We start from the raw sequence: 17912 nt of genomic DNA, 5'->3' as shown, positions 1-17912 counted from the left end.
ATGTGCCACTGGAAAAAAGTCCACACTTGTAAGTATATGCTGATACATACTTTAATAATTCTACCTCTATAACCTCTATATGTAAGGGAGAGGACAGATTTAAAAAATTTTGCTTAAGAATAGGTAGAAGGAATCTCATGTTAATTTTATCTGCCCTCCCAAAAGATGAAATATTGAAGCTAAAACTTACCTCAAATGTGTGGTCTAGTCTGTACACTGATACCGAATTGACCGCACTGACTATTTCCAACACGCCATTGAAATTATTCAAATCTTGAAACACTTGCAGAATTTCTATTATTCTACTGAGCACTGCCACTCGCTCTTCAAAATTTTCTGCTTCCACAATGCATCTAACCAACAACAAAATATTTGTGCCTTAGAAAAACTTCTTCACCTCACTTGGAAAACAAGAAACCTCTTTATAAAGTCAGGGTTTTAGCTTAAGTATGACTTAAATTATTACTACTGAGGAACAATAAGATAGAGTAAATAAAAACTTACTTTTCAAACCAGAGGGTGAGGTTTGTTGTATGGCGAATCATTTTTAATAAGTTTGGAGAATTTATTTCTTTATCTTCTTTGGTCCAGACACTCCCTACAAGTTCAGAAGGTTGGACTTTCCTGTAAAACATCACCAGTCAATACAACTCACCCTACAAAAGATTAGTAGTTGATTATCTAAATGCTTCCACAAGATAAACTGAGATATATATGTGCAAGTTAAGTCACATAGAAACGAACCCAATCAGGCATAAACATGAAAAAAACGCTTTATCACTCAGGGGAAAAATCCTTAAACCTATGATAAGATCTCATCTTATACCTGTCAAACTAACAGAAGTCTGATGATAACACCAAAAGCTAAGGTAGAAAGCAGGAAGTCTCCAATGCTGGTACTGAGGTAAAGATGGTACACCAACCATTTGACAAACAACTTAGTAATATCTTACAGCACTGAAGACACATACTAACTGACTAAGCAATTCAGTCTCTATGAATAGATCAAGGATAAACGTACACAATAGTAGGAATGTACTTACAATTATTCTCAGTGTCATATTATTTACAAAAGCAAAAAACCCCAATCTAGAAAAGCTCAGTATCAAGAAACTAGAGAAACCAAAGAATAGTCACATTCTATGACTGGCTAAAGTAAGTAAATTGAATTAGACATCAACTTGAACAAATATCAGAAACAATCTAAATAAAAAACTCGGTACAGAGTGGTATCATAAATATATGAGGCTTTAAGATATGTAAGATAATACCATGCATCATTTAGGGCTATGCACACAGACACCTAATTTTATAAACAAGAAGAATAAACATCAAGTCCTGGGTAATAGTAATTTCTTGGAAGGAACAGAGAACAGCACAATTAGGGAGAATTTTAAGAATTTCAATCTTATCTGTAATGTTTTGTTGTTCATGAACACTCATTTTTATCTGTATTTCTGGAATGCTTGAAATAACTATTAAAATCAGAAGAGAAGATTAGACCATTAATGAGTCAGGACTGCATAATTTAAAAACTGGCCAATGTCATTGCCGTCAATGCCCTTTAGTTTTCAATATTTAAAAACTTCTTTTTGTTTCAGTAGTCTTGAAGACAAATGGGTACTTGCTAACAGTTTTTGGAGTGTGTGTTGCTTTCTTGAGACAGGGACTCATATAGTCCAGATGGCCTTGGATTCTCTCTGATTCAGAACACAGCCTTGAACTTTTGCTTTTTCTCCCTCCAACCTTCCAAGTGTTGGGACTGCAGGCATGCGCCAATATATCTGGCTTTTTTCAGAATAACGTTTCTTACTAAGAACTGTATTTCACTAGACATTTACCCATAGTATCAATGTCTGTATGTTACCTTTCTTCTATCAAAAAAGAATCACAGAAAAAGAAATAAATTTCCATGCCACAAGCATGCCTACACAAAACTACATACTTTTAAAAACTGATATCCACCTCATTTTTAAAACTGATCTCATATTCAATCGTGAGGGAGAACTTTATTCAGTACTATTTGCTTTGCTGCCTCAAGTAACAAGTTCCTTTATGCCTGCCTGTCACAAATCATAACACACATCTATTTTGAAGATTAACCGAATTCCGCATTACTTAAAATATAGCATGATATTCTTAATCAGAAGTTTACAAACTCTTGGTGGCACATTGCAGGTCAGATTCTAAATGGCACAGTTAGGCAAACCACTGATACCAATTCTAATGAAGATGGTCTATCTCTGCTTCTCTCCTACAGTATCCAGAGCACTAATGTTTACATAGCCTTGCCTTTTCCCAGTGTGATTGCAAAAATAAATAAATAAATAAATAAATAAAATAAAAAAGGCTGCCAGGCTGGAGACATGAGCTATCAGTTAAAAAGACTTTTTTGTTTGTTTGTTTTTTGTCTCTTTTTTTTTTCTCCAGAGGACCCGGGTTCAATTCCCAGCACCCACATGGTGGCTCACAAGTGTCTGTAACTCCAGTCTCAGAGGATCCAATACCCTCAGGCAACAGGCATGCAACATGATGCAGATATCACACAAACAAACCACCCATTACAAGAGGGAACTGGGATTGGTATGTAAAATAAGATTGTTTCTAATTTAAATAAAATTTATTTTTAAAAAATCTCCTCTTGAGGATAACTTCTCTAGGATACTTGTACTTTTTTGTGTTTACTCTTTTTTCTTCAGGCAAGGTCTCATGTAGCTCAGGCTGGCCCTACACTTGCCATATGCCAAAGCTTGCCTAGTACTCTTGATAATGTTTCTGTCTGTCTACCTCATGACTGCTGGAACGATAGGCTTATCCCATCAAAGACGCCTGCTACCAGAGGGGCTTCTGAGTTCAGAAAGGCTGTGAAGGAATCCTGGTAAGGGGCCTATCTTTGAACAGGGAGCAGTTACTACATGGTCTACAGTAGTCACCGGGGTCTGGTTAGTAAAGGAAAGACTCGCATCACTTAATACTATTCATCTGCCGAGAACCTCACTTCCACGCTGACTGACTGCACTATCTCTACTAAAGCAATCTAGGATTCGTCAGGAGTGGGGCAGGAGGCCTTGGAAGCAGCTGCTAGTCTGTGGAGTTAGTCATCATCTTCTTGTCCCTAGCCTCTAACCTAGGCTTCATCACTACATCATAAGAGCCTGCCTTAAAACAAAAACACATCACTCAGAAGAACAAGTTGTTTTTTTAACCATTATTTACGGGGGTGGGGGGAGTGGGGGAGTAGGGGTGTGTGTGTCACAAGCACGTGTGTGGAGGTCGGAGGACAACCTGGAGGGCCAGTTCTCTCTTTTCACTGTACTGGCTCAGAGCTATTCTTAAAACATTCATGAATACTTAGCAAAATATTCTGAAAACAAGTAAGAAGTATATCCAACATTCTTGAAATAAAGCAGGAAATGAGTATTTTCTACCTGTAGAGATCAGATTCCAAAAGTGTTAACTGACGTGCAATTTCTATTGGATGAAGGGTCATAAGATCAAATGTTTCAATCTGGCCCGGTCTACTTATATGCCACTCAATTGGTGGAGGCGGACTTTCAAAGGTAATATTATGGCTTATTCCATTTGCCTGAGCTTGCTTCTTCCTCTTGATGATCTTAGCAATGGACTCCACCCATTTCTTCATAGCTTTCCCTAGGGAAAAAGACAGACAGAAATGCCCTGTACTTGACACGCATACTTGACAAGCACAACTGCAAACAGCAGGATTAACTATCACCTGGCTTCAACAACTACAAGACATTTTATCACTTTGTCCACATTTAAGTAGATAATTTTAAAAACTCCAAAATATTCACAATACCACTGTTACATATAAAAACTGATTCCCCCCCCAACACCTTTTTTCAGACTGATTCCCACTATGTAATACAAACACAGGCCTCAAACTCTCTATCTTTGGGCCTCCATTTCCTATGCTGATATTATAGACATGTGCCACCACACCCAGCAAAGTGATATCTTAATATCTTCAAATGTTTTTCTAGTATCCAAATTTAACTTTCAAATGTTTTCATGTAGTTGACTTGTTTTTAAAATGACACAAGGGGCTGCAGATATGGTTCATTAATTAAGGGTACTAGCTGATCTTCCAGAGGGCTTAGGTTCAGTACCAAGCACCTATGACAGTCTGTAATTCTAATTCCAGGGGATCCAATGTGTTCTTCTTACCTCCATGGCACACAAACATATGTGCAGGCAAAACATCCAAGCACATAAATAAAAATTTTGAAAAGGATACAAACATGACATTAAGTCAATATATCATTTTCTTTAATATACAAGTTCCCCTTTTATCACTCAAAATGCTTGCAATTTATTTGCTGAAGAAACTGAATCACTTATCCTGTGCTATTTGTTCTATGGATTTTTCAAAGGCTGCATTTTTGCATTTTCGTGTCTATGGCATCATTTGCCATGTTTATCCCCTAGATTTTCTTAAAACCAGAGATATAGACACTTAGTCTAATTCTAATATAAGATGTCTCATTTTCTTTTTTTGTGGTATTTACTAAGTCTCTAACTTATTTAAAAATGTTAACATAAGTGTGTGTGTCTGTGTGTATCTTTATGTGTATCTATCTCTGTATGTATCCATGTATGTGTACACATGTGTGTATCTGTGTGTGTACACATGTGTGTATCTGTGTGTGTGTGTATCTGTGTGTGTGTGTGTGTGTGTGTGTGTGTGTGTGTGTGTGTGTGTGTGTGTATACAGGAGTCCTTGGAGACCAGAAGAGGATGTTTGCTCCCCTGGAGCTAGCTATGGGCAGTTATGAGTTATATAAGTCCTTTGCAAGAGCAATAAGCACTCTCAACCACTGAGCCCATCTCTCTATCCCCTAGATCTATTATTTTATTAGCATTACTTCTTCAATTATTAGGTGAACTACTTCAATTAAAAAATCAACTTTCTCTCATGAAATATTTGGTTATTCTGAGGTATAATTTGTAAAGGAAAGAATGCAGGACATTAACACACACTAAATAAATAAATCGAATGTACACATTTTAAAGCTTAGATTATATTCATTTTACTGTTCTCATTAATAGTTTAGGCACTTATTGCCAGTATACAGAAGGTGAAAGAATAATAAGAGCCCAGAATCATCCTTGCCTACATGAATGAGTTCAAACCCAGCCTGGGCTACATGAGACCCTTTCTAAATAAATAAATGAGGGTCTGGAGAGATGCTGAGCAGTTAAGAGCACTGGCTGCTCTTGCAGTTGACAGGTCCACTTCTCAGCCCCCATATGGTGGCTCATGACCGTAAGTTCAGTTCCGGTTCCAGAGCACGCTTGTGACCACCACAGGTACCAGGAATGAATATGGTACTCAGACACACATGCAGGCAAAATCACCCATACACATAAAATTTAAAAAAATAAATGAATAAAAATAAAATTTAAACTTAATTTAGTATTATCAACCATTTTCAGATACAAATACACAACAAAATTGTCTTTGACATCTCAAAGTTAGGACAAAGGAATGCACTCTCTACTTTAAATAATATTTCCCTTCAAGAACAAGTAAGCTCTTAGCTTCCTGGTTGCTATGAGGTGAGCAGCTTTATCTATTACACCCTCTGATTCATTACTCTTTCAATCACAGCCCCTAACGATGGAGTCAGATGAGCACAGACTGAGCCCTTGGAAGCTGTGAGCGGAAACATTTGTTTCCTGTTTTTTTGAAAACATCAAGCAGCACATGGTGAAAGCTAGGCTTGCTATATTGGCTTTAGGCAATGTCAAATACTGTGTGTTTATTTAATAACACACCTTTTGGTAACATCTGTATTTTTAACTATCATGTCCTGGAGTTTCATTTCATAGGCTGTGATTCTGAAGTGTCAAGCAGGAAAGTCTTATCTTTTGGGGCAGAAGGGATTTCCTGCAATACTTTTCCAGAAGGAAGTACTGTTTTTTCAATGTAATGGTCCAAAATTAAAGAACAAGATTAAGAAGAATAGGAGGAAAAATTAATCATATTTTTATTTAAAGGAATGGAACCTTGAGGTGAGGAGGCATAAAAAAATTATTATTATTTATTTATTTTTTTGGTTTTCTGAGTCAGGGTTTCTGTGTGGCTTGTAGGCCAGGCTGGCCTCGAACTCAAAGAGATCAGACTGTCTCTGCGTCCCAAGTGCTGGGATTAAAGGCGTGCACCACCAACGCCCAGCTTAAATGTTAAATTCTTAAGATAATTTTTCATGAGTATGAGAGAGAGAGGGGGGAGGGAGGGGGAGAGAGGAAGGAAGGGGGAGGGAGGGAGGAAGGGAGAGAGAGAGAGAGGGAGGGAGGAAGGGAGAGAGAGAGGGAGGGAGGGAGGGAGGGGGGAGAGAGGAAGGAAGGGGGGAGGGAGGGAGGAAGGGAGAGAGAGAGAGGGAGGGAGGGAGGGAGGTAGGGGGGAGGGAGGAAGGGAGAGAGAGAGAAAGAGGGAGGGGGAGGGGGAGGGGGGGAGGGAGAGCTGGAGCTGGAGTTCAGGCAACAATCAACACGATGGGGTGGTGAGAACAGGACGTGAGTCCTCTGACACAGCAGCATGCTAGCCCCTAAACAGCTTAGATTTGTTTTTAGAGTCTTTGACTTCTTCAAACGAGTATTCTCAAAACCCTGAGAAGATGAGGGGTTGCTGAGTGTAGAGCACTGGCCTGGTACTCAGCAGGCTCGAGCTCAGTTTCCAACACTGACGGAAAGCAAAAGCAGAAGATGACAAACACCTGGGAAGGCAAGGTTCTACGACTTCAGATGTGCTAAAATACATCCAATTTTCAGAGCAGATGGGAGTTATCCTAAGTATTATTTCAGTTTTCTAAATGTGAATAACTAGTTTATTTTTAGAGAAAACTCGTACAACACAAGATTCAATCAAGCCTTTCAATAATATACCTCTTACACTTGAAATGAAGGATTCTAGTCTTTCAAGCAATTCCAGGTCTCTTTCAAAGTCATAAAAATGATGTTCAACCCAGTGGCGAAAGACATTTAAGATCCTGATAAAATGGAAAGAAACATTGAGTGAAACCAAGTGTTCAGTTAAGTTCTTTCACTTCTCTACTGATATACTGAATTCCATATGCAAAGACAATACAGCACTTAAACCTTTCATCTATACCCAGTACTACAATGCTTTAAAAACACAAGGGCTGTTTTCAGACTGTGCACTAAAATGATACCCTAAAGATATTTTCAAGTAGAAAACCTCATTTCTGTGCTTTATTAGCCATTCAGGTTAAGAAAAAGGACATTTTCTTTATTATATAAAAGAATCATGCTCCATAGTACAAAATATATTTTTAGTTCTTCAACAGAACATGTGTGGGGGTGGGGGGGTCTGCCCAAGCAGGCAGAAGTCAACATTATGTGTCTTCTTCAATCATTCTTCTACATTATCATTATTGTTGCCATTGCTGCTGCCGGCCATCATCATCATCAGCATCATCAGCATCATCATCATGATGGTCTCTCACTGGACCTAGAGCTCACCAACTGAGCTAGGTTGGCTGGTTAGCATGCTCTCAGGATCCTCCTGTCTCTGCCTCCCAGAGATGGGACTGTAGGCTCACCCTATCATATTTAGATTGTTACATGGGTGCTGAGGATTGAACCCAGGTCCTCATGTTTGCATGGTAAACACTTTATGGACTTCACCCTTCCCCGGTCAACTAAAAATCATTTTTGAAATACAATTTTTGATACATTTTTACAAAAATGGAAAAACTGTCATTTAGTATATTTGATTTTGAATTCAACTGCTATCATTTCTTTGTAAGCTACAAACAAGTCTATAATCTTGTAATTTATTTCCTAAGACAAAACACTACTTTGGACAGAGCATTTGTTTTGTAAAACCACAAGATGATTACTTATGATATAGCAAGTACACAGGTTTATCATCTATACAGATGCAATTTCCACTCACTACCACAGACACACTGTAATATAAATTAGTTGCATTAGCATTTTTTGTTTCATTATTTCAAAAAATGACTATTTCCAATTAGGTCCTATTTGTCCCTCACAGCAGGAGGAGAGGATACAGTTAACTTGCAGTGCGTGTCATGCTGTTTGTACTCAACAACCTCATATCACTGAGGGGTTGGTTAGCACAGCAGCTTAGGAACACATCAAGAGATCACAGAACTGTTAGCTTCTAGATTATGCTTAGATCAACTCAAGTAGCTCTGTTTTCTCCAGCAGCAATACAATTCTAAAGTTGCTATATGAAAAAAGAAAGTCTCATCACCAGATTTTATCAAATCTAAAAGTTTCTGCTTATCAAAACATCAGTAAGAAAACTAATGGGTTAGTCACCAAGAGGAAGAAAATACTTGCAAAATATTTTTTTCTGGCAAAATACAGCAGACTGCAACCTTCTCAGTTCACCCCCTGCACCTCAGTTAAAAAATAAAAAATCAACAACTCGGTAAAACAGGCAAGAAGTTCTAAACAGTTTCTATACTATACAAGTATGAATAATCAGTAAGAAACAAGAAGTTCTTATCATGAATCACTAAGGGAGACAAGCCACAGTGGGAAACTACACACTCAGACACACAGTTAAGGCATAAAACAGACACTTCCACAAGGGACACAGGAACTCACATACTACCTTCCTGACAATACTAAGGAAGTTTTGACAACTTCTTTCATAATTGAACATACACCTAAAACTTCCCACCAGTCATTCTTCGTCATTCGTTTATACTAAGTTAGAGTTAAGATTCACAATAAGATTTATGACCAAGTTCTTAGGAGCTTTTGTCATAATAAAGATTGGAATAAATGAACAAATCTGTACATTCACACAATGAAACACTGTCATGTCAATAAAATTTAAAATTACTGATATAAGTAACATGGATCAACCTCAAAAGCATTCTGACTGAAATGAAAATAATAAAGACTCACTTAAATGTAATTCTTAAAAAAGATAAAACTAGTCTATGGAGGGAGAAATAGTACCTTTGGACATGGAACACAATTTTATTAGAAGGGCACAAAGGATCTTTCTGAGGTGCAGTAAAAAGATGTATGTGTCTTAGAGTTAGATCTTAGACCCAGGCGGTGGTGGTGCATGTCTTTAATGCCAGCACTTAAGAGGCAGGTGGGGCCTCCAAAGCCACAGAGAAACCCTGTCTCGAAAAACCAAAAAGAGGCAGGTGGGGGGGCTGGAGAGATGGCTCAGAGGTTAAGAGCACTGACTGCTCTTCCAGAGGTCTTGAGTTCAATTCCCAGCAACCACATGGTGGCTCACAACCATCTACAATTTAATCTGGTGTATATGTAATAAATAAATCTTTAGGGGCTGGAGAGATGGCTTAGAGGTTAAGAGCACTGACTGCTCTTCCAGGGGTCCTGAGTTCATTTCCCAGCAACCACATGGTGGCTCACAGCCATCTACAATTCAATCTGGTGCCCTCTTCTGGCATGTAGGCAGAACACTGTATATGTAATAAATAAATAAATCTTAAAATAAATAAATAAAATTACAAATTAACTTCTTTAAAAAAAAAAAAAGAGGCAGGTGGGTCTCTGTGAGTTCAAGGCCAGCCTGGTCTACAAAGCGAGTTCCAGGACAGGCTCCAAAGCTACACAGAGAAACCCTGTCTCTAAAACAAAACACCAAAATATTTAAAAAAATATGTACCTAGAATATATCTAAAAAATTAGGTAAGTAATGGAATGACAGAATAATAAATGTATGTGATATAAATAAGTACAGTAAAATATGGATAGCAGATCTATATGGTTTTATGGATGTCACTATAAAATTCTCTAAATTTGCTGTATATTTAAAAAGTCAGAAAGATGTTGAAAAAGTCTTTTTTGCCAAAAAGTCTTCATTGCTCCCAGAACGGGTCTGACAGCTGGTTTGTATTTCAAGCCTCTTGACTCATACACATAATCTCATTTCACGGCCTTTGTCCTCTAACATCAATTCTCAAGTTTACCTTTGTCTGTGCTATCTCCCATTTTCCTCTGTGTACAATCACCTTTGTGTATCTAAGTTCTACACATTCTCCCAGGATAATCTTAAATTTTACCTCTTTTCAGATGTCGTCCCTAACTACTCCAACCTCATCTCTACTATTTTTGAATATTTAATTATTTTGCTGAGATTGGACCTAAGGCCTTAAGCATGTTAGGCAAACATTCTACCACTAAACATTGTACCTGATGGGGGATGTCCTTCTGTATATATGTTTCTCTTATTGGCTAATGAATAAAACATTGGTTGGTCAATAGCCAGACAGGAAGTATAGGTGGGGCTATGAGAGGAAGGAGGAGAGGAAGGAGAGAGCCCCAGAAAGACACCATGTTGCCCAAGGAGTAACATGCCAGATTATAGGTAAGGTACAGCCTTGTGGCAATACATAGACCAAAAGAAATGGGTTAATAATTAAGACAGAGCTAGTCAGAAAGAAGCCCTAGCTATCAGCCAACAGTTAAATAATTAATATCGTGTCTGTGTTTATTTGGGGCAAAGTGGCTGTGGGACCATGCGGGATAGAAACCTCCATCTTCAGTTCCTAGTCATGTCTTTACATTTTATTTGAGAAGGGGTCTTACTTAATTGCCTAGGATGGTTTTGAACCTTCTGTGCAGCCCAGACCAACTGTGACCTTGTGATCTCCCTAATGAGGTACTATGAGCACCTGGGATACAGGCCTGTGATAACAGGCCCTGCTAGGCCTGAAATTATAATATATAAAGGTGTATTTTGTAAGCCATTGAAGCATTCTAAGTAGAATGACATATAACTTCCATATATCCCTTTTCACCATAGAATCACAGAATTTTGGTACCATAAGATTATAACAGTCAGTTATTTTTGTACTTGGTATAAGTATAAAAGCAAAGTCACAAAAAAATCAACATGACTGAGTCTAAAATAATTTTCTTTCTCCAAATAGCAATTTCGTAAATGTATGACTCATATAAGAAGAGTTAATTTGACTGTATATTAGAACAAATTATTACAGCTCTTAGAGAAAACTTAATTACTTCTCTATTTTTAATTGGTAAATAAGTTCAACCTATATAAGGAAAGCCATGTTAGGAGTAGACAGCTATCAGCACCATCATTACCTGATACTGTATTTATTTGTGGCAATTATTGTAGAAAATAAATAATTAACACACTTAGTTCCAGAGCTGCAACTTATTGATCAACAGCAACGAAGGACATGGTGTTTGTAGAGAGAAGGGTTATAAACATACAATTAATCTGATAACTTGATTTACAGTAGAAAGAAGTAGATACTTTGGCTATCATTTGGGCTATAGGGACTAGTCAAAGGAATTTCAAATTCTCAATGCTTAGGAGAAAAAAAGAAAATATGCTAGCTAAGGAAGTCAGGTATGGGTTTTAACCTATCTTCCCACTCCCTTTATATAAACTATTTCAAATTACTTTAGTTTACTCAGTTTTGATTTCCTTATATATGAAGTACACATAAAATTATGTTACATCCATAACACTACAAAAATGGCTTTGCAAGAATAATATAGAGGAGATAAAGTATTAATGGGTAATGACTGGCATACAGTAAGTATCTAGCTACTGCAATTAAATATATGTTCCCTATTATGAAGATTCCTTAGAATATCAAATGTCTATATATTTTGAGAAGGAAAAAAGCTACAGCTGTGAAAGCATTCACAATTACTATATTAGCATAGTGAGATATGGAAAAAAAAGGCCTAGAATAGGCAAGTTTATATGTGGTTATCCACAATCCCAGCAGATTCTCCTGTCGCAGAGACATCAGAGAATCCTTGGGAAAGATGGCTAGCTACACTAGCTTGTCTCAATAAATAAACAGATAGCAATCAAGAAAGACACACTGGATATCAACTTTGGGACTCCACATATACACATATACACTCATGAATGCACACCACAAATACAGACAAAATAAAATAGTTATATCAGTATATAAACATAATCTATTACATGGCATATACAGATGATACAAATAATGTGATATATTTAAATAATCAAACTCCATTAGGGTCATTTATCTAAGAATTATCTTTACAGAGAAAGAAGTAAGGAAACTTAGCTGAAATAAAGTTAGTGACAGAAGGATTTGAATTAAGAGCTAAGAACTTGTATATGAACTACACAGTAAAATATTTTAAACTGTGGCATTTGGGTCAAACCTGAGTTGCACAGGTTGGACATATTCCTTGCGAAATCTTTTCAGATCTGCACTGATTGGTTGCTCGCCTTTCTCTAGTGCCAATTTATCTGCCTCAGTAGGTTCTGGTTCTGGAATTTCAAACCTAAGAATAAAATCAAAGGAAAAGAAATTTGTTCATATATTATGAAAGAGACTTTGGGTACAACAGAAAAAAGGTTTCGGCTAAGCAATCCGTTTTCTACCATTATGTAAAAGCACAATTGCTGTTTTACTCTCCTTAAGAAACTATGCACATGAAAGATGAACATTTTGAGTATGTACTGGTGTGACATAAAATTGTGAGTCAGTGAGATGGAGGAGTGTGAACATTTGAGTGTTCTGTGAGATCTTAGGGAAAACTTGACATGTGAGAGGCTGGAACATCACTGAAAAGTTCAAAGAGAAGCAGCATGCAGGTCTCTGGGGTTTGTGAACACAGTGTATTACTTCAGAGATTGGGTGTGTGTGTTAAGAGTTGAAATGTCTGTGTACTCTGCTCCTTACTCAACCAATAAACTGCAGTTGTGAAAGTTTGAGAAAAAAAAAAGAAACTATGCACACAAGAAAACAGTCTTTGGCTATTTAGTACCAAGGTTTTGTATTCTTCAAATTCTTTAAGAATTTATTTTTATTATTATTTGTACATGAATGTGTGCATGAGGGAATGTGTATGTGTTTGTAGGTGCCCATGGAGGCTAGAGCCATTGCAGTTGGAGTTACAAGCCACATGGGTGCTGGGAACCAAACTTGGTTCTTAGGAAGAGCAGTTACTGCTCTTAACCCTGGAGTCATCTTTCTAGTTCTTGTATTCTTGTTCTTGTTTTAAAAAAAGCTTTATAGCCACAGCAGTGGTGGTGCACACCTTTCATCCCAACACTCTGGAGGCAGTGGCAGGTGGATCTCTGTGAGTTTGAAGCCAGCCTGGTCTACAGAGAGAGTTCCAGAACAGGCTCCAAAATGACACAGAGAAACCCTGTCTTGAAAAACAAAAACAAAACAAAATGAAAAAGTTTTATAGGAGCACTAATCAGCACAGAAAAGGCCAACATTTTATATTTTCAACTACAAAGCATTTAAAATGTTACTTAAAAATATAGTAAAAATTCCAGTTCAAATCTTAGTATCTAGAAATTAGCCATATAGGAATTGTCAAGTTTTAGGCCCAATGATACATGATTTTTAAAAATAAGAAATAATCCACTCAAAATAATCCTGGGGCTAGGATGATTTAGTCTGTGGGAAATATGAGATAGATCAGTGTTACTGAAGTCAGATGATGGATAGAAGGGCCTAGTATATTCTTCTATTTGTGTATATATTTTGAAATTTTTCATAACACATTTATTGCAAAGTAAAAGGTAAAAAAACATCTTTAAGGAACAAAATAAACTTTACTAAAATACAGTTTTTATCATTTAAGCTTGTTTTTCCTGGTTCCCACTTAAAAGCCTATTGCATTCTCAAGAGATCCCTTACTGGCAGAGGCTCCATAAGCTTGTTGAAGAGAACCGTAGTATTGTTTCATTCAAGAACTATCAAGTATGACTAGGACCTTTGCAAAGTACAAAAATGTTAACATAAGTGAAATACATCTTTCTTACCGCTCTATCAGCAAGCTTAGCAATTCCTGTGGTTTACAAAATGAGCGATATGTAGTAAGAAAAGTACGAACAAAATTGGGATCTGAAAGATCAAAGAATAGATTTCATGTTAATTTATCCATTTTAATTAACTCAGAGTACCACATTTTCCTTTCTCTCCTTTTTAGTTTAACTTTGGATCCTCCCAGTGTAGCTTTTTTCCTGACAGATGGAGCCTCAGTCCCCCTCCCCCACCTTTCTCTTCCCCCCCAACCCCCCCATAGAGACAAGAGCTCATGTAGGCCAGGCTGGCTTCAAAAACTCACTAAGAAGCTGAGGAAGACCCTGAGCTCCTTATCTTCCTGCCTCTATTCTACTTCTTAAGTCACTGGTCTAAACCATTTCTTCATAAATTCGAGTAAGGATTATTTTCAATTTTAATTTTACAAATAAATATTTTATGAGCACTTATTAGTCACTGAAATTAATAACACGTTTAAGAAACATTTAATGATTTATTTGGTCCTTTTGATTTTTCATTATTTTTATTGGGGAGCACTATTTGCACCCATCAACTCTGATGTGTTTTTCTGCATTGGTCCCAGACCCTAGGAAAGCACTTGCTAGTTTCGCATACCTGCATACATATGATATGTTAGCCTTTCAATTAATTTCACCACAGTCCCTCCTTTAATAATGGGAATTCCACTTCTACTCTGCAAGTTGTCTTCAAAAACAATGTTTTCCTCAGAGTCTTTTACCACAAAGCGGTACACGTCTGGACTTGGTAACCTCAGTGGCTGCTCATTTTCTTCTTTCAACAGAACAGAGTCCAGCATTCTATCCAGAGTGCTTCGATAGTGAAGAGAAATAAGGGCTGCCATCCAATTATTCTTCTCTTCTGCTGACTTGGCAACAAATATTACACTGTTTTCATCTTTGGATACTAATTCAAAAGCATGTTTGTATTCGCAAGTATCTTCTTTATCACAGATTTGAATTTTCCTCATGACAAACTTCTCTTTTAATCTGTACTCTGCACTACTATAACCTGGAAGTCGAGTCTGGCAATGATTAGGCTTACAGCTGATCATCAAGCCATCAAAGAGAAAAATATGCCGCTCATGTTTAGCACCAATTCTGGTCAACGGCCCTTCCATTATGAACTCGTTACAACACTGTCCGATATCTTTGCCTTCCCACCCATCTATGTTTTTCTGAATTTCATTCATTTTTTTGATAGCCAGGTGCTTGCTTCTTAATTGACGATTGTAAAAAAGGCAAACAGAATCCCTAAAAAAAAAAAAAGAAGAAGAAAAAAAAAGGCAAGGTAATCTGTCTTATTCAATTATATTGATTATGTAATACCAAATCAAATAACAAAAGTAATAAGCTGAGTTGAGAGGTATAGTTCAATGGCTGAGTACATGCTTAGCATGTAAAAGGCCCTGAGTTTGAATACTAAGCATTCGAAAGCTTCATAACCAAATATTAAACTATATTACTAACAATTATTTTTTTCTAGCCCTGGCCCTGAATGTCAAAGATTCCAGATCACTACTGTCAAAGTACTACATTTCTAGAGCCATAAGAATTAAAATTGTAGGGGAAAATCCCACATTGTTTGCATAAACATACATTTAAATTAATAAATATATCCTACACCATAACAATGGCATTTGATAATTATCTGACTAAAAATGGACATGCATAACTTTTAGGAATACAGCGTCATCCTATCACACACAATGAAGGAAGTATAAACATTCATATTTGAAACAGTCTCGAATTACCCTGGTCGGCGTCTAGGTGAATGTTGCTTATAAATTCGGTCCATGCTGCCTTGGAGATTCATGAGGGCAGTGATAGCCTGATTCAAACATTCTCTGTCTTCCTGTTCTTCACTACATGCTTTCAACTGCTAAGGGGGGGGAAGATAAAATTACATTGCTTGGTCCACTTCTTTGTAGTTAAAGCAGCAACAAATGTTTGAACCTGTATATAATGCAGCAGTTTGAATACGCAACGTCTCCCATAAGAGACACTGGACACTTAGTTCCAGCCAGCAGCAGTTTGGGAAAGGCTGTGGAACCACGGGAGGCGGAGCTTACCACTGGGTCACACCCTCAGGTCTGCAGCCTGTCCTCATATCCTGTCCTCTGCCCCTGATAGGATGCTGTCATGTTCTCCCTACCACTGTGGACTGTACCCTTTAACTGTGAACCAGAGTAACCCTTTCTCATTAATGTTGTTTCTTGTCAGACATTTGAACACAGTAAATAGACTAACACAGTTAATACAGACAGCAATAACTTTATATAATTATAACATCTGATCCCTTAAAACCAACACTCTTCTTAACAAATACAGTGAAGATATAAAGCATTATCAGCATAACAATGAATGAAGAAGAAACTGTGAAAATGACCCAGACACTTTTCATCATACAAGCAATTTAAATATTTAAAGCGTGAGGTTTAAAAGTTACTTTTAGGGCTGGCAAGACGGCTCTGTGGCTAAACTGCTTGCTGCATAACCTGATGCCTTGAGTTCAAACACCAGAGCCCACTTAAAGGCAGAGGGAGAGAGCCAACTCCACAACGCTTGTCCTCTGCCCTCCCACACGATACACACACAACCAAAAGACTTTTAAAGCTACATTTATTCACTGATATGAAGACAGAAAATCAGATAAACTCCCAAAATTATTAGACTCTCTAACAGTTAAACACTTAAGCTCTGGCAATTTCAAAAACGTTACGTATATTTGTTATACAATAGAATGAGATAAATTTTAACACTGCAACATGTCATAAGCTGTGTTTAAGTAAGTACTATAAAGGGTCTTACTGGTACACTTTTAATATTTAAATTATTTTATGTGTATGGGTGTTTTGTTTACATGTATATATACACACCAGATCCCCTGGAACTGAAGGTGCAGATGGATGTGAACCATCAAGGGAGCACTAGCAATTGAAAAACATCCTTTGCAAGAGGAATTGTTTGTTTTCTTGGTTTTTTGAGACAGGGTTTCTCTGTGTAGCCCTGGCTATCCTGGAACTCGCTCTGTAGACGAGGCTAGCCTCTAACTCACAGAGATCCACCTGCCTCTGTCTCCCGAGTGCTGGGATGGGATAAAAGGCGTGAGCCACCACCACTCAGCACAAGAGGATATTTTTATAACATTAAATTCAACCACTCTAGTATGAAGAAATCATAAAGGTTAATATTTTAAGATTTTAATAATCCTTAGAAATAAAATTTACAAGTAAGTTTTTAATTCCTCAAATTTTAGCTTTTTCATCAGCTGAATTCTTTTATATTTCTTTCAGAAGAAAAAACTTTCTCTCAAAAAACAAAAAATACTTTATAATAAGGTAATTTATATGAGATTACATGCCAATATTTTAAACTTTTCTGATAGAGATCCAAGTTATAGATAGTATATGGAAATTATACAAATACAAATGTATATTTAAGCAACAGCTACTATGAAAAAATTATCACTTTGGAAAAATGTAAACACTCAAATTTATTTCACAATATTAAACCAGAAAAATCTGTGATAAATTTAGATTTCTCTCATATTTCAAGGAGTTCATAGGTCACTGACTGTTGCTGTAGATCTGGCCCAGAACCATTCATTTTTGTCCTATAAACAGTTCCCACTTGGAACACAACCATGGGATTTTCCTAAGATACCTTTTGCCACCCAAAGATTAACAATGAAAATAATTTAAATGATTGTATTAGAAGTAGTGTCTTAATCTCTAGACTACTAAACAGACACTGAAATATGATGAGCAAACAAAACCAAAACCACCCAAAGTTTGAAAAAGGCTCAGCGCTTGGTTATTCGGAATTTTAAGGTGATCATACATAGTAAGCAAAGTCACTTCCTTTGTCTATATAAAGATTTCTCAGCCTTGGGAGATGGATGGTCCAGTAGCTACAAGCACTCGCTGCTCTTCTTGAGGACCCAGGTTTGGTTCCTAGCACCCAATGGCAACTCACAACCATATGTAACTCTAGTTCCAGGGAACCCAATACTCTCTTTTTGCCTTTGTTGGCAATACACTTACATGGTACACAGACATACATACAGGCAAAACACTTATAC

At 37.1% G+C, this 17912-nt stretch overlaps 1 protein-coding gene across 1 annotated transcript in view; it reads right to left on the bottom strand.

Moving 5' to 3' along the window:
- The window catches only part of Sos2 (SOS Ras/Rho guanine nucleotide exchange factor 2), a 104930-nt gene that overhangs the window by 26557 nt on the left and 60461 nt on the right, over positions 1 to 17912 (bottom strand). Inside the window, 8 exon segments of the mRNA XM_040742999.1 lie at positions 191 to 353; positions 505 to 624; positions 3429 to 3651; positions 6910 to 7013; positions 12190 to 12312; positions 13811 to 13892; positions 14427 to 15082; positions 15583 to 15710. Of these exon segments, the coding sequence (XP_040598933.1) occupies positions 191 to 353; positions 505 to 624; positions 3429 to 3651; positions 6910 to 7013; positions 12190 to 12312; positions 13811 to 13892; positions 14427 to 15082; positions 15583 to 15710 (1599 nt within the window).

This window comes from Mesocricetus auratus, unplaced genomic scaffold (genome assembly GCF_017639785.1).
Source record: "Mesocricetus auratus isolate SY011 unplaced genomic scaffold, BCM_Maur_2.0 Super-Scaffold_15014, whole genome shotgun sequence".
Classification (NCBI taxonomy): Eukaryota; Metazoa; Chordata; class Mammalia; order Rodentia; family Cricetidae; genus Mesocricetus; species Mesocricetus auratus.
Note: the sequence above shows the minus strand (reverse complement) of the source record. Positions and strands in the feature narration are given on the sequence as shown.